This window comes from Palaemon carinicauda, chromosome 44 (assembly GCF_036898095.1).
Source record: "Palaemon carinicauda isolate YSFRI2023 chromosome 44, ASM3689809v2, whole genome shotgun sequence".
NCBI classification, from domain to species: Eukaryota; Metazoa; Arthropoda; class Malacostraca; order Decapoda; family Palaemonidae; genus Palaemon; species Palaemon carinicauda.
In genome coordinates, this window is record NC_090768.1 from 12,640,989 (window position 1) to 12,668,488 (window position 27,500).

Genomic DNA, 27,500 nt, shown 5'->3' on the forward strand with positions numbered 1-27,500 from the left:
TTCTTGTGCCTTTAACTGCATTTCTCTCTGTTATTGCTCATTTTCGATCTTGCATCTCCAGCATAAGTTTGAGAACAGTTGCAGACTGGTTTCCCTTGGGGTTTTTCCAGTCAGTGACCTCTGCGGGCTGAAGCCATAAACTAGCTTTGGCCGAGTTTCATAAACGGCACTTAATGCTAATATTCAAATTGAGCTTACTTAGCTCGTAGACAGGAAGCATAGTGCATTGTTGGTGGTCCACTTCTACATATTGGGCAACTCATCTGTCCGTGGGAAAATTACCTTTCGGCAGATGCTTTCCAGCAGCCTTTCCGCTTGCAGTAGGAGCTCCCTGTAGTATCTCCGGACACTGTTCAGGAGCCATCCTGCTTGTGGGAAGTGCTCACAGGTGTTGAGACGTCCTTTTCACCTACAGGAGAGACTCCCTTCACCTGAGTGGTCTCCCCTCTGGGGTTTCCATCGACGGGTATTGGGTTATTTCATTCCTTGCTTTAGCTCTTCGGAGCAAAACTTCTCAGAACTTGATGATGACGGAGTTAGGCAGCTGCTTGCAATTCCCGCCACACGCCATCGAACCCTCAGGGTACAAGAGTCTCTAGTGAGTTATTTCCATTCGGGGTCATTGCTGCAAATGGTGGTGCCTGCTGACTGCTTGCGGTCACCGCCTCTCGTCGAAGAGTCTCGTAGGCTATAACTCTTTGGGATTATTGTTTACATCTTGCCCATTGGGCACAACAAAGCACATGGAGTTTTGTGAGGCCAAGCCCATAGGGACCTACGCTTCACTGTTTCGACACCTCTCAAGGAAAAACCTGCTGTCCTGCAAGTTTGTTACGGCCTTTTTCGTATCCTTGTGAGAGGAGGACATAAGGCAACTTGCTAACCTCCAGGACAAACATGAGTGCTTAGCAAGACCGTAGTCTTGCAGAGATGTCATGCGCAATGTTGTGCACTCATCCAGTGAGCACTAGCGAGGTGGGTGAGCGAGCTCTTCCGCCTGACAAAGGTCTGCAAGCAACCTAGGGCACAATGAGTCTTGTTAGATATAGTCCTGCCGGGGTTTTACTACTGACGGGAATGATTTCTGACTGCTTTCGGCTCCCACATCCTATCGTTGTTCCGAAGACAACGAATCTCGGGAAGCATAATCCTTCGGGGTTTTATCTCTGAAGTCTCTCTCCCTACGAGTTATAGAGCTCATTGGTATGCAATCTCCCCCTCACCCTATCATACCCTCAAGACACAATGGTCTCGTGAGACATAACCCTTCTTTATTCCCTTACAAGAAGGTTTGTCCCACCCTCAAGGCAGGCAGGCAGGCAAACACCTATTACCAACAAGGTCGGAAAGCTTTGCTAGCTGCCTGTACTTTTCGTGGGCGAAAAACCATGTAAACGGTGCAACAGTTAGTCTATGATCAATTCCTTTGGGGAATGATATTGCACTTCATCATGCACACGTCATTCCCGTAAGCAGCTCGATGAGCGGGTAGGCAAACGCCTATTACTAACAAGGTCTGATAGCCTTGCTAACTGGCTGTACTTTTTGTGGGCGAACAACCATGTAAACGGTGCTACAGTTAGTTGACGATCAATTCCTTTGTGGCATAATAGTGCGCTTCATCACACACGCTATATTCCCGTAAGCGGCTCAAAGAGCTCTGTGAGGGTGCTTATAGGGTGATATGGGGGAACACCAACCTATTAGTAGAAATGCCTGGTAAAATTTCCATCTTCTACCAGAGAGGGCACTATGCCCAAAACAAACAACACAACATGGCCCACCTATGGTATACTGTACTCAACAATCCTAAAATAAGAAACCAAGTCATATTTTGCACTTTGAAAATTTTCGTGACCTAGGTGGGCATTTACCATACATAGGGGAATATCAACCGGGAAGGGGAACACCAAACTTTTTTTTTGAAGATCATAAAAACAAGAAAAACATTGATAGAAAATATATATTTGCAGAAAATAGTATGAAAATAAACATATTAAAGAAAATAAATTATATTTTTGAAAGTTATGAAAACAAACAAATATTGACATAAGAAAATATATATCTATAGAAAACAGTTTATAAATAAATTTATTAAAACAAATATAAACTTCTATTATTGAAGGTTATAAAGATAAAAAGAATATTTACATATATAAATATATATAAATATAAACATAAATATATCTATATACTGTATATATATATATATATATATATATATATATATATATATATATATATATATATATATATATATATATATATATATATGTTTATATATATATATATATATATAATTATATATATGCACATATTTATATACAGTATATGTATATACATTATATATATATATATATATATATATATATTATACAAATATGTTATAGCAAATATTAGCTTCTATACCTGAAGGCTATAAAAAAAAATAAGCCCTAAAGAAGGTTTCCACATTAACTTTGCTGAAGCCTACAACATGACAATTGACATGCCACCGGAGCCTTCAACACAGTGTTTGAATGACAGTCCATGAATGCATAGTACCAGTCTATAGTTGCTATTTGTTCCTTCTCCCAGGCATCAGGGATGGCCTTGTTCCCGCAAGCTTTGGCATACTGGCATAGCATTCTTCGCATACCTTTCATTGGTAGGCCATAATACATATCGGCAGTTTAAAGGCCGCTTATGAATGGCAGTTTCAAGGCACAGTGACATTGCACTAGCAAGCAGGACAATGCCCAAGAGACTGACCATATATCATATGATCAGCGCCCAATCCCCCTCTCCACCCAAGCTAGGACCAGGGAGGGCCAGGCAATGGCTGCTGATGATTCAGCAGATAGACTTATAGGCTCCCCCAAACCCCCCAACCTTAGCCACAAGGATGGTAAGGTTGCAGACACTAAAGTATCTAACGAGTCTGAGCGGGATTCGAACGGGGGTCTGGCAAACACCAGGTAGAGACGTTACCAATCAGGATGATATATTCAACTATTATAAGCTCCTGTTGTGGGGTGAAAACCCTACCACTATGTGGCTTTGCAGGCACATAAGTAACCCTATCAGACAACTTCTTAGAGCAACTGAAGGGATCCTGTAACAAAATAGGTAGGAAATATCAGCCTAGATGAGTCTGGAAACACAGACTGAGGAGACATAAATTTACCCTAACCTAACCTAGGCAACCCTAAGTGGGGTGAATGAATTGTTAAACTTACCAAGAGTTTTTTTTCCTTCTTTTTTACCCCAAATTCATCAGTGGCAGCCATGTGATAAAAAAACAAAATATTTTTCAAAAATCAAATAACCCTAGTCTTTTTAATAACCTAAGTCACTAATATAATAGTTATTTAATGTGCTTATAGCATAATAACACTGATATCAATCACATCACAATTCACTAAAAATCACCTGCTACTTTACAACCAAAAACAACACTGTTCTACTACATCTATAATCACTAGTGCACAGCCACCATTTATTTATATTTCAATGTAATTAATCAGTCACTTTTTGTAATATTTTTCCAAGTATTTCGAGATTTTGCAAACTTTTAAAATTTCACGCTTCAATATTTCCTTCTGGTAGCAGTCGACGTTTACCCGTACCACATGTTCTTTTTTTTTTTTTAAACACCTCCATGGCGCCCATTTCAAAAGTACACATTTTATTTTACTGGATAACATGTCAATATGGCTAAATAATGTAATGAACCTTAACTCAAAATAATCAAGCCATATTTACCGACATGAGAGACTGTATCAAATTTGGTGGAAAATAACGTCAGACTACTGAAAAAAAATTTTTTTACTTGGTAAACAATTTTGTTGTGATCGCTGGAACTTCTTGATTGCGTCTGGCTTGATGTGGATGGCTGCTCTGCTGTTGTGCTTGGCAGCGCGGAATTTGAAATAATTTTCTTACTCGAGGAATCAATCTGTAATTCTCCAACATGGAAATTCACCCATCCCGCCTGACATGAAAAAGTGTTCACAATGCTGAGGCTCGTTTTAGAACAATTACCCGGAGGCAAAGAAGTGATGAATGTAAACAACTGCATGCGGACAAGCTAACTATTGCTGCCGACAAATGCAGTTCTATAATAGATTTGCCAGTTGCATGCATTACTCTCACAGTCTGATGCATATCCGTGAGAGATACCAAGGACTACGTACCATCATTCAATTAGAACTTTATTCAAATAAATCCTTAGATCTCTTCTTTATTCAATGGTTGTATTCCGACAGGAGTCAGTTTATTCATATCCATCCTACTCTCCCGTAATTAATCAAGAGGTGCTGTAGACTATCGAATAAACTCCTCCTTCATTCCAGTTAGATCCTCCCTAACTTCTTTCGTTCTATTTGTCCAAGTATTGAAAGCACTCAGACTCCAAAACTTAGCATAATTAAATTCTTCTCGGTACCGGAGAAATATGAAACTTATTCGCCATTTCTAAGGTTTTTTCTATATTGGGAAGGAGGTCTTGATTGCCAAACATTAGCGATGTTCTTTGATAGTGTTGGACACAATGAATCTTTCGCATCACTCCTGAATCTTCATTCTTCCTCAGTGTTCCCGATATAAGAACGAGAAGAAATTGCCATCTAGAGAGGATTTCTCTGTCTCTGTGACTGGTCCGTAGGTGGACTTATACTGTACTTACAGTACAACACCTGTGAGACAAAGATTGGAGATAAGTTTGTCTTTTCTTGCGGAATTAGTTGCATGCAATCGGTCATGAGCAACAGATAGTTTGCTTGACAGTGTCAAGTACGTGATTTGCTGTAATGCCTTTTTTTCACCAGAGAGTATGGACTGCTCTGGAGTTTACCATTTGTATGCAAATATATACGACCAACTCCCATAGCAACGAACACAATAGCACAAGAGTGTTCACTCAGGTATAGAAAGTTACTTGCAACAGATTGCTTACTCGTCAGAAATCAACTTGGAATTATCAGGCACTTCATGGTAAGTATCCTTTCTCTTTAGAGTTAAATGTTCCTTCTTCCTCTCAATTGAATCATCCAACCCTTAGGGTTGGTCAACAGACACAGTATCTGGGCAGTGCTGGCTGCCCTACTGGGTAGCTGGCTGACCAGGTATCCCAGAGGCCGTCCCAGTTGTCAATGACTCGGAAGGAAGACTAGTTTCTCCTGAAAGGGTTCCTGGTACAACTGGTCTTCCGCAGCCTTTCCCTCTTCTTTATGAACGAAGGCCTTCTTCTCTGGGAGCGCAGAGACTTCTCACCAACCTTCCGTGGGGTGCTTGTTGATCAGGAGTGCTTTGGCCGTAATGCTTTATCACATGGGAGAACCTGCTGTTATGCCATTGTGCCAGCGTGCAGCAACAATGCAGCCTTCTTGGCATCCTTGCATGTGAACAGTCTATGCGAGTAGGAGAGATGAAAGCTGTTCGCCGATCTCCTACAGGAGAAAAGACAAACAGGATTGTTTTCTCCTTGTCGTGCTAGTTCGATGAGACAGAGATCCTGGTCTTGCGGATGAGTCTTGCTCACTGTTATACAGTACACCCAAACACCTAGCGAGGTGGGCGGGCGAGCTCTTCTGCATGACGGGGCCCTGCACGGTCTTTCAACAATGCGCCATGCTCAATTTAGCAAGTTTGCTATACCTTACCAAACTTGACCTTTGCGCATTCCACAAGTGAGCCTGCTCCCTAGCGCGATGCGTGCTGGCAACTAGCCTACCTGCGCCTATGGGTACACCTCATGTATTTCACAGGTCATGTTCACCGGCATGCTATGTGCTGGAGGTAAAAAAAACAGGAACAGGTAGAACCTACCTTACCTATACTTGCTGTCACAGTTGCGCACTACCTCTGTGGCATAAGAGGTAGGAAGTCATATAGAAATTAAATTTTAACCAAACTATTTAACTAACCAAGATACAAGTTTCAAATTAAGTTTTCATACTCCACTTGCTATGTGCAGGTGGGGAACTCACCTGCACGTCATATGTGGACTTCACCCGCACCTCGAGTGAGCACTATCTTGCAGGTGGCAGGCTCACCTGCACGCCAAGTATGGATTTAGTGTGCGCCATAGATGAGCACTACCTTGCCAGCCCACTCTCTAGCACACTACATGCAGGTAATGAGATAGTAGGGACAGGTAGCTGGGGTGTGTCGCCATTGTGGTGATCCCCAATCAGGGTAATAGACTTTGGGAAGTGTAATATCCCTTCTTCAAGTGAGACTTCTTATGGGTGCACCAGTGGCTGCGCCTGCTGAGCCCCTAAATTTCTGAGTTCTTTGGCCCCAGAAAAAGTCATAGTTTTAGTCTCCTCTAGTGGCAGCTGTTCCTTTCGTTGTTAGCATGGATTCTACGAAATTCAGAGTCCGATAAGATCAGAGTGAAAGCGAGGCCTGAGTCGGAATGTACAGATTACCATCCACCTCAGGGAAATAATCCTCCCCTCTCCTTCTCCATGTTCGATGCTTGGGGGATACATCGAAAGAAAGGGGGGTTCACCGGTCACGACATCTATCGGCAGAGTGACACGAGCTTCCCTGGATTGGAGTACATCGTTGCTGGCCCTTAATGTCTTCCAATAACATGCTGTTGTCATACTATTGTATCATGGAAGCATGATGATGGTAGAATAGCCAGACAAAGATATTCTTGACACAGCATAGAACACATAGACATTCCTTTCAGTCAATGACCATACCGCGTTAAAAGCACCACATCTCGTCCGATCAGCGAAGTTGAACAATATTGGTTCTTGTCAGTACTTGGAAGGGTTACCACCTGGGAACACCAGTGGTGGGTGACAATGATTCCTGTTCGTCTAGCCATTAGAAGATGGAGTTGGGCCCGAGACAACTTATTTGGCCCTTATAACCCAGATCAGTACAGCCAAGTAACTTTCCTAGCAGTCATGCCCCCGACCAGGCGGACTCGGATGCTTAGCTTCGAGGGACCTTTCTCTCCCTCAGCTAGCCATCTAAGTCATGACCCTGGCAGAAGTCATGGATGGGATGTCATTCCAGGACATCTCATGTCCAGAAGTGCTAAAGTAGTGTTAACGAGTACTGTACAGGGTAACCAGGAACCCTTTTTAGAGGAAGACCCGTTATAGAAGGACATCAATAGATTGGTCGAGGATCCTCATAGCTCCGCGGTGATAGCAAGCAATAATACCTAGACCCTTTATTCCTGCTTGCAGAGATATCAAGAGAATGGTTCCCTTCCTTCCTGAGAGGCCCATACAACCTTGGACAGGGATTCACCATGATCACTCGTGCCCCTAAGACTTCTCTCTCGGAGGGTATGCAACATCTTCCCTCTCAGGGAGGAGTTTTTGCAAGTAATTATGAAAAGGATGGCTGGATACCCTTGTAGGTCGTTGTTCACATTCCATTGCATTCTGCTAAAATTGAGGTTGCTGCAGAGGATTCTCACTTCGATATCTCTCCCCAGGACAGAAAAGCTTGCTACCTCGGGGAGGAAAGACCCAGTGTGGTCTCAACCACAATGGAATACCTTTGAACTTTGAGTCTTGGTTACCGTTTTGAACAGTCAACTGTGCAGTAACCGTGTCTCTCCCGTCTTTCAGTGCCAAACTTACTGGTCCCCAATCAGAAATTAGATTGTCTGCTTGGTGCATAGTTCTTGGACCACACTCTAGTACAGGCGTGCTTCATACCACTAGGCAGCCCACTAGTCGGGACCTGACTCTTTGCTAGGATTTTCCTTCTCACCTTGACCTTCACAATCAGTGATAGCAAAGGACATGGTCTCTTCTAAAAATATCCAAGCCATGGGGGTAGGTCTAGTAACACTCGATTTTTCCCTGAATCTGTTGCCAACATTTGGACTAAGGTTGTTGTGGATCCTAGAATCGGGCCTCTTCCATATAGTGTGTCTCAGTCCTGTAACTGATGACCCAGATCAATTGTTACTTTGCCATGTAAGGGTACAGAAAAATTTTCAGGTCAATACAGTAGAGTCTAATAGGTAATAGAATGAGCCCTACATATGGACTTGACTCCTCTCGACCGTAGACCTAAAGCTCATGACATCAGGGGTGTGCTGTCATTATAAAGAACTCTGTGGCGCTGGTTTTACAAGCGGGCATGTGGAACTGTCAGACAATGTTCACAGCCCACTACCTACAAGACATAACCCACAGGAATGTGGATACCTTCTTGACAGGTCCTGTTGTGGCTGCACAAAATATGGTCATGAACACCTCGGCTTCCTTGTAGAACAAGTAGCAGTCAGTTGAGGGCAGATGTTACCTGGTTATAAGGCTATAATGAATGAGAGTGACTGGTCTCTTCGTCTTTCATTCTACCCTCTCTGGGAGTTTAAGAATTGGAAGAACTCTGCAAGCTGACCACCTCTGACTGCAGGTGGGTACCATTATCCCTTCTGTATCCTGATACATGTAATATGTATTCATTATGTCCCCGACTTCCTGGCAAGGAAGGAGTCGGGCAATGCTTAGTGCAAGTGTGGAGTTTAGCTCCAAGATAGTACTTCCCTGGTCGAGTCACGAGAGTTTAGTCATCACACCTTTGCACAATTGCTCCGGCCATTAGCTCTCATGATTTTGAAAGCTAGCGAGGTGACGGTATGCTCTCCACTGCTCGTGTGAAGCAGATACATACCTTGGGTCAGTTACCAGCCAGTTGTTATTGGACTTCCACCCACCTAAACATGAGCCTCCATAGTAAAGAGCTTAAAGGTGTGTATTTGGTGCTGGAACAAATGACAAATTTGGAAATAATTTGCATTTTTCCTAACCATATAAACCTGAAGCTCTTTACACATACTGGCCTGCCATCACCTACCCCTGAAAATCCTGCCTGCAATTGCAAAGTGGCTTGTTTTGGTTACTTTATGTATGAGTGAGGTGGTTTGTCCTATCCCCTGCTATCCCCCCACTAACCGCTAAATAGCGGTGGGTAGTTACACCTTTCAAAAAATCTTTTGGATAGTTTCAGCTGTCGCCGAAATATATCTCCATAGTAAAGAGCTTAAAGGTGTGTATTTGGTGCTGGAACAAATGACAAATTTGGAAATAATTTGCATTTTTCCTAACCATATAAACCTGAAGCTCTTTACACATACTGGCCTGCCCTCACCTACCCCTGAAAATCCTGCCTGCAATTGCAAAGTGGCTTGTTTTGGTTACTTTATGTATGAGTGAGGTGGTTTGTCCTATCCCCTGCTATCCCCCCACTAACCGCTAAATAGCGGTGGGTAGTTACACCTTTCAAAAAATCTTTTGGATAGTTTCAGCTGTCGCCGAAATATATCTCTATAGTAAAGAGCTTAAAGGTGTGTATTTGGTGCTGGAACAAATGACAAATTTGGAAATAATTTGCATTTTTCCTAACCATATAAACCTGAAGCTCTTTACACATACTGGCCTGCCATCACCCACCCCTGAAAATCCTGCCTGCAATTGCAAAGTGGCTTGTTTTGGTTACTTTATGTATGAGTGAGGTGGTTTGTCCTATCCCCTGCTATCCCCCCACTAACCGCTAAATAGCGGTGGGTAGTTACACCTTTCAAAAAATCTTTTGGATAGTTTCAGCTGTCGCCGAAATATATCTCCATAGTAAAGAGCTTCAGGTTTGTACTGTATGGCTAGGAAAAAGACAAATTATAGGATAGAAATTATTTGGGAATGATTTTAGGGGTAACCTAACCTAGGTTAGCTTAGTTTAATTGCCTGTATCTAAATTTTGGCCTTATCTGCTGCCAATTTGGACCTATATATATTACAAATAATGAAGGTATTACTGACCGGAAGGCAGTAGGGAGAGCTCAACAGTCTAACCCTCTAAAGTGAGAACCAAGCAAAAATTATGACAAATTGCAAGGTATTTTTTATTAATCTTTACATCTATAATTTCTTTAAGTTCTCTTGGTTCAGGACCATTATTTTAGTAATAAAGTCTATTCCATTCTCATAGTTTTTCATGTTGGAGGTGGGACAGGCAGGCTAAGGCAGCTAAGCTCGGTCATAAAAAAGAAGGAAAAGAAAAGGAAAAAAGGTTATTGGAAAAAATGAATTAAACGGGTTCTAAGAGGGGGCAGCCAGAGAAATGAAGAGCAAGTGGGGTTAGAATAATTTCCAGAGCTCGCTTGTTAAATAGAAGAAAGTACTGTACCGTAGTCATTACTGACCAGTGCCTTGCTTATGCTACTGAATTTTTATTGCATGTAATGGATGCTATGGGTAGTTGAATTTGTACCTTATATACCCAATTTTTTCACTTTATTAGAATACAGTTCTAGCTTATGGAATGGCATCCTCAGCATGTTAGGATTGGACTTAGATGACTCTCATGACATTATTGAAATATTTCTATTAACATTATCAAATAAGATTTCTATATGGATAGGGGTTACTTCATCAAATGGCCTGAAGAATTCTTCAAAGCTATGGTTGCAATCTCTTTGCTAGGCTTTTGTGTTGCTAGAAAGTAGAATGCACCCTTTTTTCCTGGGTACTTTTGGGGGTATGGCTTTATTCTTTAAGTTTTTGAAATTGCATATCTTTCAATCTGACAACCTTGCATGTAATGTACAGATACATTATTCTCTATAGAAATGCCGGTATTGCATTTGACTCAATCAGTGAGATTTGTACATTCTAGTACTTTATAGTGTAAATAAGAAATGGTCTTGGGTTTGCATACTATATTCATCGCAGTGGTTTTAGTTTAATCGTAAGTTATATTTAAGAGAACATAGTTGGGACTGTGAAATGCTTTGTGTAGAAGATTATTAACAATAACCTAGATTGTTATATCACTGAGTATTTAATGTGTTCAAGCATGTGTTGTATTTATTCACTGTAAATAAAATGGTATCCTTCTTTTATTTATAAAATTGTGATTTGGCTCACATAGTAGATTATATTTTCCATTATGATTTATTTTTAGGTGTCAAATGGACATTGCAAGTATGAGCTACTTAAGTAGCCTTTTCACTGTAAATTTCATGGTTATAGCACTAATAGATATTGCACTTTTTCTCCTCCTTTCATGAACCAGAGGTTTATCGTAATTCGTGAAGGGGAAGTATGGGTAAGTGTCGCCGCCTAACAGATCCATAGGTTATATGGTATGAATTTGGATGTCATACGTTTAAATGTTGTAAAATGTCTCTAAACGTTTGTCTGATGCTTGCTGTTGCTCGTTTTTAACCAGTTTAATTACCCTTGTAACTCTAGGGTTCAGGCAGGATTGGCCAGGTTCATGTTCATGTACACAGTAACAACATTTGACAGTCCAGTTCCTTTTAGTTTGTATTATTTGTGTAGCCTTGAAATTTGTTTAGCTTTTTAATCAATTAGGCAATTATATCAAAATCAAAGTGTAGTAAAAATACATATATTAGTGGAATAGAATTTCTTGGCTTCAGTAATTGTTTAAGTTCTGTTATTTTTTTAATTAGTCCTTGCATAGTTACCCGTATTGATTTGTTTGCTGCTTATGATATGAAGGAATTTGTCTTCAATATTTAGTAGATACAGTATCTTAATTCTTATTTACCTGACCAGAGAAGCTTAATGGCCTTTCTTTTGTAGACTTACAGAAGTAGCATATACTTCACAGTATTTTTTCAATAATGCAAGTCTATATTTATAAACTTTTTGTTGTATCTTAAAATTTAATATGGTCAAGAATACTTTGGTGTCATTTGAGAGTTTGTTGAGTTTACAAAGTCCTTACCAAATAATAGTTGTTTTGTAGAGTACCATGTATCACTTTAATAGCCTTATTTTTCTCATTGGTAATAGTTTTCCTTCTTTTATCCATTTGTCCCCATTATATATCAAGTTTGTCTTGTCGTATTAGAAAGATAATTCCAAATCCTACAGTATTAGATAAGTAAGGCCAGTTATTTGAGAATTTAAAATAGTTGAATAGATCCCTTTATCCCTGATGCATACCAATACTGTACAGTTTTGGTTTTATTGAAATTTGCATAATCGCCTTATAGCTACTTATTTATTTTTTTGCCATGTAAGAACTTCTGTACAAAACTGCATTTCAGTTTTTATAATCCTATATTTTTTATTATAGTAATATCTGAATAATTTTCCATTTTCAATTTCCAATCTCTTCATGGCCTTTCCCCTAGCCTCAGTATTTGGACATTTTATTAAAATTCAAATTAACAAAATTATTTTTGTCTAAAAATTAGGTTATTTGTTGTTTATAGCTTGGTGTATATATGGCTAAAGCAGACTTATAAAATTCTTGAAAATTTGCTGTTTTTCCATGACTGTTAAAAGCAATTCAAGTTTGTCAAGCATGGGTTTTATGATAATAATTGTTTTTTAATGAGCTTAATTATGTATTTAACACTGCACTTCCTAAGTAACTTTAATAACCTGTGATCACTTAAATAAGCACCTAGGTGTTATTTACTAAATCATGAAAAATAACTTAAGAATGATCTTTTTATATTAATTAAGGAACCAATTTTATTAGTACTATTAACATGAATAATTTTTCATTTCTAAAGGCTAGTATCTAATGAAGTGAGCCTTGTTGTGTGAGGTTAAAGGATAACATCGTTGATAGTTTTTACATTGAATTGGAATGGATAGTAATGCGTGGGAGTGAAAATAAAGTATTTCAAGAAACTGCTGATGGAATATCAGATATCAAACTGCAATGCAATTAACACAGAAGTATGATAGTAATTGAGACAATACACATTAAAAACTGTTTTTATCCAGTTATGCATATTGTGAAGAAGTTGTATTTTTTTTATATTCAGTCTAATTATCTGCCTAATGTTAGAGTACCTGAAGAGACCTACATAATGAAGAATGGGTGATGGTATGAATCAAAGGAAATTAAAAGCAGGGTAATGAATCTGAAGTTTTAGTTTTATGGTAGAGAACAATGCCTGGTGAACTGCAATGGAAAGACTGGATTTGCTACAGTTATTTTGAGAGGTGTTGTCTCACAAGTGACCTAAGAGGAGAAGGAGTCTCTTCTGAAGCTGAATGGATATTTTATGAAATAGGGCATACAGGAATGTGGGAGCTTGGCCACTTTACAGCAAGGTTAGAGGGAAGATGAAGTAATAGTGTTAGTTATTTGAAGAGAAAAATCACATTTGGTTTAATCCTATCAAGGCCAGAAAGAAAAATAAAGTGGAAGCTGTCAATGAGAAAAAATCTGAAAATGGAAATACAAAGACAGAAATGTACATAGCTTTAATAACTGGAATTGGGATGAATATTAGGAATTAAACAAAGGCAATTTTAATATTGGTGGTTTAGCAATTGAACCATTATCTCTAGGGCCTGTCACGGCCCTCCCCATTGATGAAGGGATTATCTAAATGGAAGACAACCTGTGAATAGTGGTTTTCACACGCCTTTGTTTAATACACGACACCTACAAGGTGTTCGCGCGAGGGTTGTAACCTCTGCATTCCATGCTTTTATCTTTCTCTAGTATATTTGGAAGATTTATATTAGGAAAGGTATAAGGAAGGACCTTTCTCACCGGGCATCACAGGCCTCTTCCCAGAAATAGATTTTTCCTTCGTCAAAATCCCTTTATTGATAGGATAGAAATGAAAGTATTCATAAGTTCATTTTGATCAAACCTATTCAAAGAATTGTAAGTTAGACAATATGGAAATGAGTAAGAATAATAGTCAGACAATGAGCCTAATTTTATTATGTAAAATGTTTGATCTCCATTCAAGTAAGCTTTCAAAAGATGACAATTTAATGAGAAAGGTAATTCAGGATTTGAGTATAGTACACAGAATTATAGAGGTTTTTATTCACTGCTGACTAGAAGGAAAAAAAAGTAATTAAGAGGATGTAGTGTGAGATGCATCACTTAAAATGGCAATAGCTGGAGTTTTTACCATAATGTCCATTGTATCAAGGGATTAGATGTACTGTAATTAGAAATTATCAAATGATCAGATAAAATGAGAAATTATAAAACTTTTAGATGGAATTGAAAAATTAACAGGGTTTACTAAAGCTGTAAGTGGAAAGTATAAATACAGAGTGAATTGTTGTACAGTACATATATAGAAGCTGTGAAGAGAATAATGTACGCTACTTTATTGAACTGATAATTGGGAAGAGTTAGTTCCTGACGATTGCACAGAAATAACTGTCACACTGAGGTAGTGTTTGAAAGACAAACAATTATTGTAAAACAGATGGCCGCAAGGTTTTATGATGATAATGTCATGACGTGTATAAGGCCAGGTCATGTAGCTTGAATAGATCAATTACTGTTGGACATAAACCATCTTTTGAATTGCTAGAAAGTTCTTATACCAAATATGTGGATGATAAATAGACAATTGTTTTGTTCTTGCTGCATGCAATATTTTGAGAGACTTGGTTTGTAGATATGGACTATATATGCAATTGGTATTCCTTGGTAATCTTTGTGATGGTTAAGGAGTTGATGATATTGACTCTGGTTTTGAACTTTAGAACTTAATACTTGGTTGAATGATGGAGAAACTTGGTGTAGAATTAAAAAGTATAATTTTTTGCTTGAAATATGATTTTGATAAGAAACTCAGTCTTAGTGGGCACTCAAGATTTGCATACCTACCATTATGATTAAGAAATATTACTGCCTAGGCATGATTTTCTTATGAAATAAGAGGTCGAGAGTTTTTCATTGCACACATGATAGTTTTCAACACCATCTTTGCTTTAGTTTGATAGATTTCACAATCTATGCATAGTTACAAAGATTTCTAAATAACCTGGATCCACACTCTGGATCTGATAGACCACCTCAAAATGCAGGGATTATCTTGGTGCATAGTTCACTCCACTAAAATTTAATTGAAATTCATCCAAAACTTTAGATTGTTAAGAGCTAGACCCCATTAAACTCTCAAACTCCTACCAGCACTTGGAAGGGCTAATAGAATAAATGGTAGGGTATCATTTATTGGGGGTAAGGTTTAGGGTATTGATGGGTTGAAGATAAGTTATAGTAAGGTCTGGTGTGATATGTAAATATGAAGTTGCAAAATTATAAGTCAAATAGGGTTTATTTCAAAAGTGCTAAGTGCTAGAATATGTAATTCTTGAACAACTACTGTAGTTACTTGCAAAATATTGAAGCATTAGCAGACAACCAGTCAGCATACAGACAGTAATATTCTACAGAGACAGCTATATGCTCTTGTAGATTATATGCTTGAAATGATATGAGAACAAAATTAATATGGTAACTTTGTTTTACTCAATCTTAGTGATGCTTTTGATACTATTGCGCATGAACTGCTATTTAATGATTCACAGTCCATTGGTATTGAAAATCAAGCTTTTGAGTATATAGAAGTTTATAGTGGTTGACAGAAACTACTGTGTATGAATTGGCTTTCATTAAGGGTTATCGCAGAGAAGTGTACTAGGCCCAATCTTATTTTATATCTATAATATAGGTCTTACAAAAAGTACTACAGACATATGAAGTGAAGGTTAAACTATTTGTAGATGATAAAATTTTTTACTAATCCATTGATAATGCCACTGAAATTTTAAGCATATTCTTACCAGTTTTAGGGAATGGATGACAGTGAAACCATTATAACTAAGTGGAAATAAAAATTTATGATGGTAGGAAAAAAAAAGCTTAAGAAACATGGGTGACATCCAAATTGATATTAAAAACAACCTAGTCCCAATATCTAGAAGAGTTTGTGACGTAGGTATATCTCATGATTGTAATTTGTCGTTTAGTAATCAATGTAAGAATTGTGGGATATCAACTTAGAAACATTGATTTTTTATTATGAAGTGTCTGGAAGAATATTCTGTAAAGAAACTTGTGATTAACTGTGTTGTTACCATGATTGACTACTGTAACTCCATCAACTAGAATCTACCCTAAGTGAAATTTAAGAAATTACAAAACATGATAAACAGAGGAGCAAGACTGATAAAAGGTGTCCCACCCCAAGAAACGATTACTCCTACACAAATTGAAATGTGCTGGCTGCCTATTAAAGCTAGAATAGAGTTCAAGATAACACAAGTTATCAGAACCAGACATCCAAAATACCTATGAGAAATGTTACCTATTGTGCAGTCAGTAAATATTGTCTACACGAGAAGTTAGATAGTTTCAAGTCATTGGAGATAAGATGTGTGTCTGCTGTGGGGGCTAGAGCTTTGGCATTTGTATCTCCAAGACTAGATAACAAGCTCCCTTTAGACATCTGAAAGACTGAAGATATTAAAGATTTAGTTCATGAAAAATCACTCCTTGAAAGTAGTTCTCTAAGGTTGTAAGTTTGGAACCACTGCTTTCTGTATATTTGTACTGCTAAAAAAAAACCATCCTAAGCACTTGTCCTCTTGAGGATATGGGATTGTATTTAGATCAAGATAATTTTTTTTTTTCTTTAAAAGTCAATGGTACAATATAGTATAATAGGTCTTGGAGGCCAGCCCAAAGTAAAAAGAAAAATGAAAAAGGAAGAAGTCAAGAGTTGACTACTACATTACAGTATTACTGGAATTTCTGCCAATATCAGTTTTATGATTTTTGTTGAATACCACATAGGTGCTATGGTGATAAATGTTATTTTCAATGTCAGAAATGTGCTAAAAAGTACCACAAGCAATCTAGATATACAAAGTATTTAGGTTTGGGGCTATAAGAAACTTAACAATTATTTTGAAGTCTCATACAAAATGAAGCCCAGAACTAAATATTCTTGATGGGAGAAGTGGATAATCTGGATAAGCTAAGTAGAAAAATTAGCCTTCATATGTGCAGGAGTGTTGGAACTTATTCATTAATACTTGTGTACAGGACTGAAAAATAATGTAACATATTTACAATTTGCAGTGTAACAATTTCCTGGTGAGGCACTACTGTCACAGAACCAAAATTAAAAGGATAATAATCTGAAACTATTCAAGTCTGATGTTAATTTAAACTGGTCAGTATGCATCCAAGTACAACTACTATTGTCACAACGTGACTTATAGGAAAATCTGAGTGACAAGGCAACAAACTAGCAGTTTTCTAATTAAAATGAACATAGTTCATCCTGGAAAATCTGGAAAGGTTGCTTGTATTGGTTGGCAGAGCTTAATCCAAAAGGCACTATAGTCTATCCCAGGTGATATTCAGTGAAATTTTTGTTTTTATTACATCCAAGTTTGAATTGATAGCTAGTTGTCTTAGAAATTTCAAAATATTCATAACTAGGAATTAGTATTTTCAAGCTAAATTACCAGTATGTAAGGTCTTGCAAAGGTAGAGAAATTTATAAAGATGTGGATGGAAAGCTTTAGCTTGTTTGAAATATTTTTTTTCTTAAGATATTTTTGAGTTTTGTTTATCTGTTGATTTGGGTATACAGTATGTAAATCCAAATGCTGTTTCCATACGGCAACTTGAGCAGAAAGTCCATCTATTCTAAGTTTTTCCTTTTTTTTTATTTGAGTGTATAGGTTTTGAATCCTTCGCATTAATTTCAATCTTGTAAATGAAAGTTTTAAATAGTTTTAGATAAGGCCCTTCTAGTAGTAAGACGTGGTAAGAATAATTAATTTTGGTTTGATGGCAGGTCCTTCTGTTTAAAGTTTGTGATGTGGTTTCTCTGTATTTATCATCCCACCAGGTTCAGCCTTTCTATTTCCTGCAAACTATTAGCTTCTAAAAAAAATTCTGGTAAGAAAGGTAGAATTTTTTTTATCTATTTTCATTATCTGTACATTCTATAAGACTTAATTTCTTTTACATATCCATAACAAAATTTACTGATGATGGATAAGGTAGGAGTTTTTTTTTAATATTTATGAGTTTAGCAGCATACATAAGTTCTTTACTGATACATCCATTAATTAAAAATAAGAGGTGAACCAGTTTAATTTAGTTTAGTCATTTTCTATTGATCATTTGATTTTTATGCTGTATATTTTAAGCTCTCGTGTAAATTTAGAAGATTTATTAAATAGGTGATGAGTCGTGTTCTACATTTGGAATGTTCAAATTTTCTGAATGTGGCAACCTACGTGATCACTATCAGGTGGTATTCTATGTGTACTTTATCTTTTTCACCTGTATCTGAATTTTAAATATTTGGATTTAAATATCTTTGACCCATTCTTTTTAGTATGTATTTGCATGTTTGAATGAGAAATGCATGGTTGAATATTAATTTATAATTTTTTATGTAGACATAAATAAAAAAAAAAATTGCATGCTGTGATAAATTCCATCGTGAAATACATCAACTATTTGTTATTTGATAGAATTAAAACTTGGGTACTGTACATTTATACATAGGATATGTGTTCTTTTCTTTACATATACAGTAGTTAGATATAGTTATCTTTACCAAAATATATACTGTACTGTATAATCAACATATTAACTGATGTTGATCTATCTTTTCAGATTAGTACAATTGGCTTTATGAATTTTGGTACATATTATGGCAAGCTAAGATATCTGACAGTTCCACAGTGTAGCCAATAGCATTATGTGAGGGTTTTTTAATTTTATAACTTTGTACTTCCTATCATACAGTGGTACACTGTACATTTTCCATAAAATGATTTTACTTAACATTAGTATGCCATTTACCAAACTTCACTTCTGTTACAAAAAGGGAAATTGGGAACTACAATTTGGAAATGCCAGATATCTTCTTAGCTTGCTGCGAGGTGTATAAAATTCCATGAATTCAAACGTACATAGATTTTTTATTAGTGACATATTGCAAGGGAAGAAAAGGGGGATATATTATAGATCTCAGATGGCAATAAAAATGGGTCAGAAAATGAATTTAGTGCCCTAATATATTTACTGTATTGAGTACTATAATGTGAGCTTAGAGGTTTACAGTCCAGTCTCCCTAATTATAACACCTACATTTCCATTGGTAAAGAAAGAAAAAGTGTTTAGCAACTCTTTTAAGTGGGAAACTGTAAATTGATTTGATTTAGCAGTAGGCTACTGTGCTGGAAGAGACAAGTGCTCTTATGGATCTGAGTAGTCTTGAAAATTATAGCGATTGATTAATAATGGGAATGCATACTGTACTGCATTATGGGTGCCTGTCAAATAATGGAAATGTGTGCCAGAATTTTCTTCAGGTATTTTTTGCAGTTAATGGAAAATATTGTAAGTGTATGCAATGCAAAGGATTTATAGAGTGCTAGTACTAATGTATCTTTATTGCAAGTGTTTTAACCCTTTTACCCCCAAAGGACGTACTGGTACGTTTCACAAAAGCCATCCCTTTACCCCCATGGACGTACCGGTACGTCCTTGCAAAAAATTGGTATAAGAATTTTTTTTTTTTCATATTTTTGATAATTTTTTTTTAGAAAATTCAGGCATTTTGCAAGAGAATGAGACCATACTGACCTCTCTATGACAAAAATTAAGGCTGTTAGAGCAATTTAAAAAAAATATACTTCAAAATGTGCTGGGAAAAAAATAACCCCCTGGGGGTTAAGGGTTGGAAATTTCCAAATAGCCTGGGGGTAAAAGGGTTAAGAATGTTGTACAGAAGCAGGATCACAGCTAATTATTCCAAGCTATTTAAGGATATTTTTTATCATTCTTCTCTGGTGCTTTTGACAGGTAAATGCATTTTATGCAGTTTAAAATTATAAGGAAATAGAAGAGCTAATGAAAGTGGAAGGAAAAGAATTCTATTTGGTCTGATATCTTCAATTATCTAGAATAGATAACCAAAGAGTGAACATAATTGAACATCTATGCAGTATATTGGAGAGAGTTTTGAGATAGAAAATAATAAACTGTACAATACACTCGCAAATAATAACCTTAATGCTGTTATCACAAACCTTGTTCTCGGGAAAAGTATGACAGTAGTATTGCTTTGGAAAAATTTGAAGGTACTTTTTGGTAAACTATGATTAAAGGCATAAATGCTCCATAGTTGGGAATGTAGTATTATTTTTTTTTTTTTGCAGAGAAATTAGTGTGAAAGTAAAAGGAAAAAGGTTGAGATTTTGAAATATTAGAAGCAATAAACGCTGTCAAAGGATTGAGCTAGAAAAAGATTATCACGGTGTTAATGTTTTAGGTTTTTTATCATTAATGAAAGAAAGGTTATTTTGTATGTCTGTTGGTGCCATCCATAGATGTGAAATTATTTCATAACATGATTAGGGAAAACAGTAGGAAAAAACTAGCCAATTTTTACATTTAACATTTGCCATATTTTATATTTATGATTCTTGGACCAAGGTTGCTTTAAGCATACAGTATATAAGTTATGAGAAGGTTACTGTATAGGATTAAAAACTGTTATATGTGCCTTCAGTTTGACTAGAATATCAGTGGAGGTTTTAGAGGAAGGGAAAAGGGCAGTCCTCGTTAGTAAAATTTGAGTGGTAGAAAAGCCATTAATTGCAGTTGTATGGGGATCAATCAGTAGGCTATTGCTGAATGATACTTGAAACCAGCAAAGGGATGGTTGATACTTATATTAATGACTTGTGTATTATCACTACAAAACTCTTGTTAATGTCCATAGTGCTTCTCTCTTAAAGCTTGGTTTAATATTGATGTGTAGGCTACCTTAAAATCTAAAATTTCCTTTTTCTTGCCCTCCCAAAGGCTTAGCCCTCTAGTAAAATATTAAGACAATTTGGCTGTTAATGGCAATAACCTAAGCTTAGGTTATTGCCATTAACAGCCAGATTGTCTCAATATTTTGATAATTTTAACAATAAAATAATAATTTTCTATCGCAGCAAATTAAAAAAAGAAACAATAAAAATATAAAATCTAGTATAAAATACGTTGTAAAAAAACCACAGAGAAAGCGTGGTTGAATAAGAGCGTGATTGAAAATACACTCGGCTTGCATCTGCTAATGCTGTGCAGACACTTCGTACAGTATATTGTCCATGTTGCTTGCACAAAATTGAACACCATACACTATTGGCTGACAGATATGTGCCCTTGTTGCTGATTGGTCCACGGAGTGTAGCATCACCCAAGAGAATGATGCACGTTAGGTAGCATCTCCCCATGTTGCCTTCCATTTTGCATTTTGTGATCCGTATGTCTACAAGTGTTACTTTGTTCTATTGTGTTTGTGATACTTTAGTTGAAGTTTGTACTTTGATAACATTCAATCTAACTCTATGAGGGCAGCTAATATTGGCTGTTCTGTAAATATTGTAGCCTTTTTCATTGTCTACTGGACAGCTAATTCATTGTCATTGTCATCATTCAAGTTTCATCGGGGAGCATATCTTAGGTGTGTACCTCATTCAAAATTAGTTAAGATTATTCAGGGATCTGGTCTGCTCTTTATGACCATCAGAGTCAGATATAGAAAACAGCAGATAGCCTGGATCCTAATATCCTTCAGCTTATTGAGGTAAGCACACATTAGCAACTTTTTTATTCCCATATTAATGGTGTGGTATATCGCATGGTTCCTTGAATCTCTTGTTTTGACAGTAATAAAAGTGATGCAGTCTTTGACAAAATACTATGGTTTTCCTATTCATTTGTATTTCTTTAACTCTACTGTATTGCATCTATCTATGACAATGAGGCTGCTAGGGGTCAGTATCTTAAGACAAATTTATTCCAGTGGGTTGCTCAAGATGAAAGTTTTCCAATATTATCTTAATTAGAATTGTAACATTGTATTATATTAAATTTACACACTTTGTATTCCAGTGATACAGAACCAACTTTGCCTGTTAAATTAGTTAAATCAGAGAATAATTTCTTTGTCAAGAGTGAGGTGAGTGCTATTTTGACAGACTTGAAATGTTAGGGGAAAGGTTCCTAATTTTCATTGATGTTGAGATTTCAAAATATTTTCTCTCCAAAAATGCTCTCTCCTTTCTTGTTGAAAGTTTAGTCATAGAGGGTCACAGATAATTGGATCCAAGTCAGAGGAAAGACTTGAAGTCTAGAGTTACCTTGCTTTAATTTCTTTAGGATTCTTTCCTTAGCAGCAGTATCTCATTGGCATACCAAGTCTGTTTTTACCAAGCTTTATCTTTTATCAAGAGTGCCTGGCTTCATGTGTGATAGTAGCTGCAGAGAATGTAATATTTATTAAGCATTCTTTAGTGTAGTATTATTTTTTTCGTTTGAAAATATATGGTCTTAGGTAACCTATAAAAGTGCGTACAGTAATGTGAAAGTATGGTTGCATTTGGGAACACAATCTAGAGGCTCAAGTTATAACTGGCTTGGCTTTGTTTGGTGACTTGTATACTGTAATACTAGCCTGAGGGGATTCTCAGGTGCTGGACAAATTTTATTGTTTTTTTTTACCATACTTTTCCTATCAGAGTGTATGAGTCAGAACTATGAACATTGGGTTTTTTTTTAAAGAACTTTTCTACCCGCCAGGTGTTAGAGTACATACCCCCTCCTCTCCTGACTAATATCAAGAGGATGGTGATATACTGTATTTAGACTTAAGAATTGAAAAGTTAAAGGATCAATGCCATACCAACACTGAGGTTATTGCCATTAACCCCCAGATTCTCTCTACTTTATTAGAGGTCTAAGCCTGTTGAAAGGAAAGAAAACAGGTAGTTTTTTTAGCTATATGGTAAAAGTCTTTATTAAACAAAGCATCAAGAAAAGCACTGTCGACATCAGGAGAGTATAAATCCAGAGAACGGAGACGGTGAAGAGAATATTTTTTTTTTACTATAGTAAGAAGATAATGCAGAAATACCATTTCCTTTAAAAGGAGTCACAATAGCTAAATTTTCTTTGCCCACAGGGTAGTTTTTTTTTATGTATTTCAGTGCAATTATAAATTCTATTGTTAACTGATGTATCTTACAGAAGAGCTTTTCATTATCACCTGAACCACACAACTACAGTAACTTTCATTTGATAAACCATACTCCAGTGGTGACCTGTTCAAATCTTTTAAATTCTTTTAATATTGTTTGTGCATGCAGTTTATATTGATTTTTAATGTCTAACAACTATGCAGGACATAGTTTCATTGTCTTGCAAGATTTTCAGCATTGGCTGTAATGTTTTTATATTTACATTTCTTGTTTTATATGAGTACTTTTAAGTAACAGTGGTTTGAATTACTTAGGCTACAGTCAATTTTGTGTTGAAGTATTTGGTATTGTACATTTGAAAATAAAAAAAACAAAATTCAATTCAATTTACTATCAGACATTAGATGTGATACATCTTGTCAAACTAGTTATTATACAGACTCATCTCTGATAAATAAGGACTTCTAAAACTGCCTCACTTCGTCATATTGTAATTTAGTAAAATTTGTAGTGCGCCTTAAGTAAAATACTGGAAATTTACTCCTTTCACATGAAAACTTTTAAAACTTTGTAGGTGATATAGTAAGGATATGTCCAGTTGGTCACAGGAATTTCTGGCACGTCATGCTTTGAGAGTGCGCACCCTGTCACACCCTTATTGTGCAGCGAGTAACCAAACAGATATAGGGAGAGATGGCATCATTGGTTGGCAGGGCTACACACGGGAACTCTCCAGTTAGTAATGGTGTAACAGGGTGCACTTCATCAGAGCGAGGAGTGCCAGGAACTCCTGTGTCCAACTGTACATGGATTTATATATTTTTCTTGACACTACTACTTGTTCCCATGAAAATTTCCATGACAGTAACATCTTTTGATTAACATCAAACTCTCCTGATTAACTTCGTGTTTGTGTTTTTTTTAATTTGGAATTAGCATATCAATTATATTTAAATTTATCAAAGATATGTTCCTCTCTTTATGCCTTTTGTTTATATGGTGCACTGTGTATTAATTTTTTAATTGGTTTTTCAATACTGTATATTTAAATTTTCCATTAAAAGAATTTATATGGTTACAGTATAGTATTCCCAAAATTATAAAATATATTGTATTTTGTTCAGTGTCCTTATATTTCCTTTTTGTTTTGCCCCCATCTGCAATTACAGAAAGACGATACCGAGCTGAAGAAACGTGATATTTACTCATTCTTCGGAATTAAGGATCCATTCATGTATAATGAGAAGCTTATTCCAAAGGAACCTAGCTATTTCTCTACTGGGTTTTCTCGGTCAAGAGTTGAGCAGTAAGTCATCTTGCCCGTTTTTTTTCTTTTCTTACTTATGAGTGATGAAGAAAAGCAGTAACTATTTTATGTAGCACATGTAGTTTTGATAAATTTTTTAATTCTCAAGTTTGGTAATACCTGTACAGAGTTTTGTTCATCATATTTTACAAGGAAAGACCTGTTGTAGTGCAACTTTACCTCCTTCTTGTTTCCTGCGGATGTGCTAAAATATTTGCTTGCATGCAAATTATTTTTATGAACCTCCCTTTGATGTTTGTATTGCTTTTGTCTCTGGTAAGCTTAGTATGTCGGCGTTACCCCTTAAAAATGTGAAAATTTTTAGATTGCTTTCGTTCCAGTATACCAATGCCACTAGTAGGGTAACGAGTACTATCAATGTCAACAACAATAATGTACTGTCGAAGTTCTTATTGCTTATTCACTCTCTATGTTGAGTTGGTTCAATGAAGACGTGCACTTCAGATTCTCAGTGTTTTTGTTTGTTTTTATTATTTTTAGTGGTTTAAAGGTACGTCTTTTTGAATATTTTAGCAATTGCTGCATTGCTGTGAAAAGAAATTGTTTGGTTGATCATGATCTGCATTATATTTGTCTAGTGCTGGGGATAATGTTTCTTGGAAGCTGATTAGATGAAAATTCAAAGTGAACGAAAGCTAGCTTCTTGCTCAAAGGGGAATCCTGAGAACACTAGGCTAGTTGATTATAGAGGGAGTGATAGTAATGCCACTCCAGCCTTTGACTTTGCTACAGGCCTAACAAATTAAGTTTAAATAGTTAAGCTTTCAACACTTTTAATGCTGTTAGCCTCTTTTGTGAAAGCTCAGACCAATAAATCCTTGACAGGGCCAGCCTGTCCAGTTTTAAACCCTAGCTTAATTTGAAGTGGTAGCTTGTGATTCTAATGAACCATTCAGTAAGATTTCTGACAAGACACTGCACATCCCAGATTCGAAATCCTCTCACTGAGCCTCAAATTCTTGATATACTTCAGACCTGCTGTGAAACCCTTGCTTTCCCACATCTATAGCCACTCTTTTTAGACAACTAAATTGCAAGGCAGCGATAGAAGTTTGGATCCTCATATTCTTCCTCTTGCTAAAGTACATGCCTCTATGCAACTGTTTATCCCTAATGTGCTGAGATGGTAGTGTGGATTATATATCTCTCCTCATCATGAAATAAGCCATGTGGATGGCGTAGCAAATCGTAACATGCCCTTAGACCAAAACTTTCTCTTTTGAATTGATATGTTATAGATTCAATAAAACTGTTCAATTACATCATTTAAATTGCTGTGGGCATCATAATACTTGCAAGTTCGGTCCTACAAGCGGGTATGGGGAAGTGTCAAACGACCTTCACCTCCAACTTCCTGCAAGATGTGACCCACAGGAACATGGAGACAATCTCTATTGGCCCTGTGGTGGTTCCACAATAAAAGGTTCAAACACCTCGGGTTCCTTGATAGACAAGTAGCAGGTGGCGGAGGGCAGAGTTACCCGGGATAAAGTCTGGGATGAAGGATAAGAATGACTGACTTTCTTTCTATCATCTTCCCCTCTTTTGGGGAACAGCACCTACATTACTCTGCAAGCTGGCCTCACTGTCCGCAGGTAAAATAGTTTCAATTGCTTAACCTGGTACAAGATTTATATAGTACTTGTTGCAACCTCATACCCTTTGGCGAGGTGGGATTGGTTAACGTCTGGTTGATTAAAAGATTCCTACGTTTGAGAATTCTTACCTAGACTAGGCACACAATCACACCAATTGCTCAGGTCGCTAACAGTGTTTTGCCTGGAATTTAGCGAGGTGTCAGGGTTTCTCCCTGTTATGTAGGGGGCACGTACGGGAAAACCCCTGGTCAGAAACCAGCCAATTGTTTCAGAATTCTGTTGACTTGAAGGGTAAGTCTTCCCGAAGAGCATAAAGTTTGTATTCTGGTGTTGGAACAAATGACAAATTTGGAAGAAATTTGTGTTTTACCTGGCCATACAAACCTGCAGCTCTTTATACATATTGACCGCCATCACCTTTCCCCCCGGTAAGTCCTGCCTACAAGTAAAATTGATGGTAGAACACAGGTGTGCGTGTCATTGGGGTAGCCAGCTACCCCCGTACACCCTGCTAACTTGCGGTGAGGTAGTTACACCTCGCTAAAAGTCTTTTGGCTATCAGCTTTGCTGAAAGTATATTCCCTAATTAAAAGGTACAGGTTTGTGTGGTTAGGAAAAATACAAATTCCAAATTTGTCATATTTTTCTTATCCTGTCCATCTTGATGCAAAGAATTTCTTAGTTTTGTCAGTGGTTCAAAGATTTATCAATGAAAGTGCTTGTCTTTTGGTTCCTGGACAGCATCTAGTGTTCATGAATGACGGTGACCATTTCCAAAGGCTAAGAATCCTGGGACTCAAGTGTTGGTGACCATTTCCAAAGGCTAAGAATCCTGGGACTCAAGTGTTAAGTTATAAATGTTGATTGGCTATTTTTGTTATGCATTGGAAAGGACGTAGCTTTAACTAGTATAGTTGCTCAGGTTTCTAGCAGTAGACTGTCTTTTGGCATCCAAGCTATGTTGATTTTTGTGAATTACTAAAGTGGTATTTAAATGATTACAGACTTCAATATTACATTGTTGATGTGAGCTTACTGTATAAATAGCTTGTGTGACAGACAATCCGTTAGTTTTCAAAGTGTCGGAAAGGATTAATATTTCAGATCCCGGTAATGTTTTCTTTACTTGCACTTAAATTCGAAGGTACGTTTGGCTCGATAGATTGCGTGCAAGATGATATTACAGGTGAACGAGAATTCTGCTGGGTCGCGTATATTATTTCTTTATTAGTGAGACAAGTTATTGGTTCTTCAACGTACGTTATGGTTACATTTGTCGTCTCCTTTTTATCCAAAACTGATTTTAAGGTATTAGAAGACTTATAGAATTTTCCTTTGATATACACGCCGTGCTTGGCAGGGGCTAAGATAATGTTTTGATTGCCCATAGAGGGGTATCCTATAATTACAGCTGGATACATATCTATGTTTTGTACAACAACAAAGGTATCGGCAAACGTGCGTTTACCGACCTTGAACTGAACATGAGTTACGCCTGTTACATTTAATTCATTATTTCCTATACCCGAGAGTCTCACTCCGTATTTTTCTATCGGAAAGTTCGAAAACAACAAATGATGTGTCCTCAAATCCATGATATTACGTGGACTACCAGAGTCAAAAAATAATGTAAATGATCTGTGTTCTAAATTTACAGCATATAATGTTGGTTGTAACTCAATTTGGCTTATTATTGTATGAATTCGTTGCAAATCTACGGGAGCATGCACTGATTTACTTACTTTGGCCGTGTGTTTCATAGGAAAATCTATTGCCTCACAATGATCT

General features: G+C 36.9%; 1 protein-coding gene across 5 annotated transcripts in view; it reads left to right on the forward strand.

Moving 5' to 3' along the window:
• LOC137634164 (anoctamin-5-like) overlaps positions 1-27,500 on the forward strand; it is a 500,953-nt gene that overhangs the window by 182,092 nt on the left and 291,361 nt on the right. For all 5 annotated transcript variants that reach the window (XR_011042462.1, XR_011042463.1, XM_068366420.1 and 2 more), the window contains exon 7: positions 23,957-24,093. Coding sequence is in view for 3 of the 5 variants with exons in the window: in XM_068366420.1 (XP_068222521.1) it covers positions 23,957-24,093 (137 nt within the window). In the remaining 2 variants the exon portion in view is untranslated. The remainder of the gene's footprint in view (positions 1-23,956; positions 24,094-27,500) is intronic.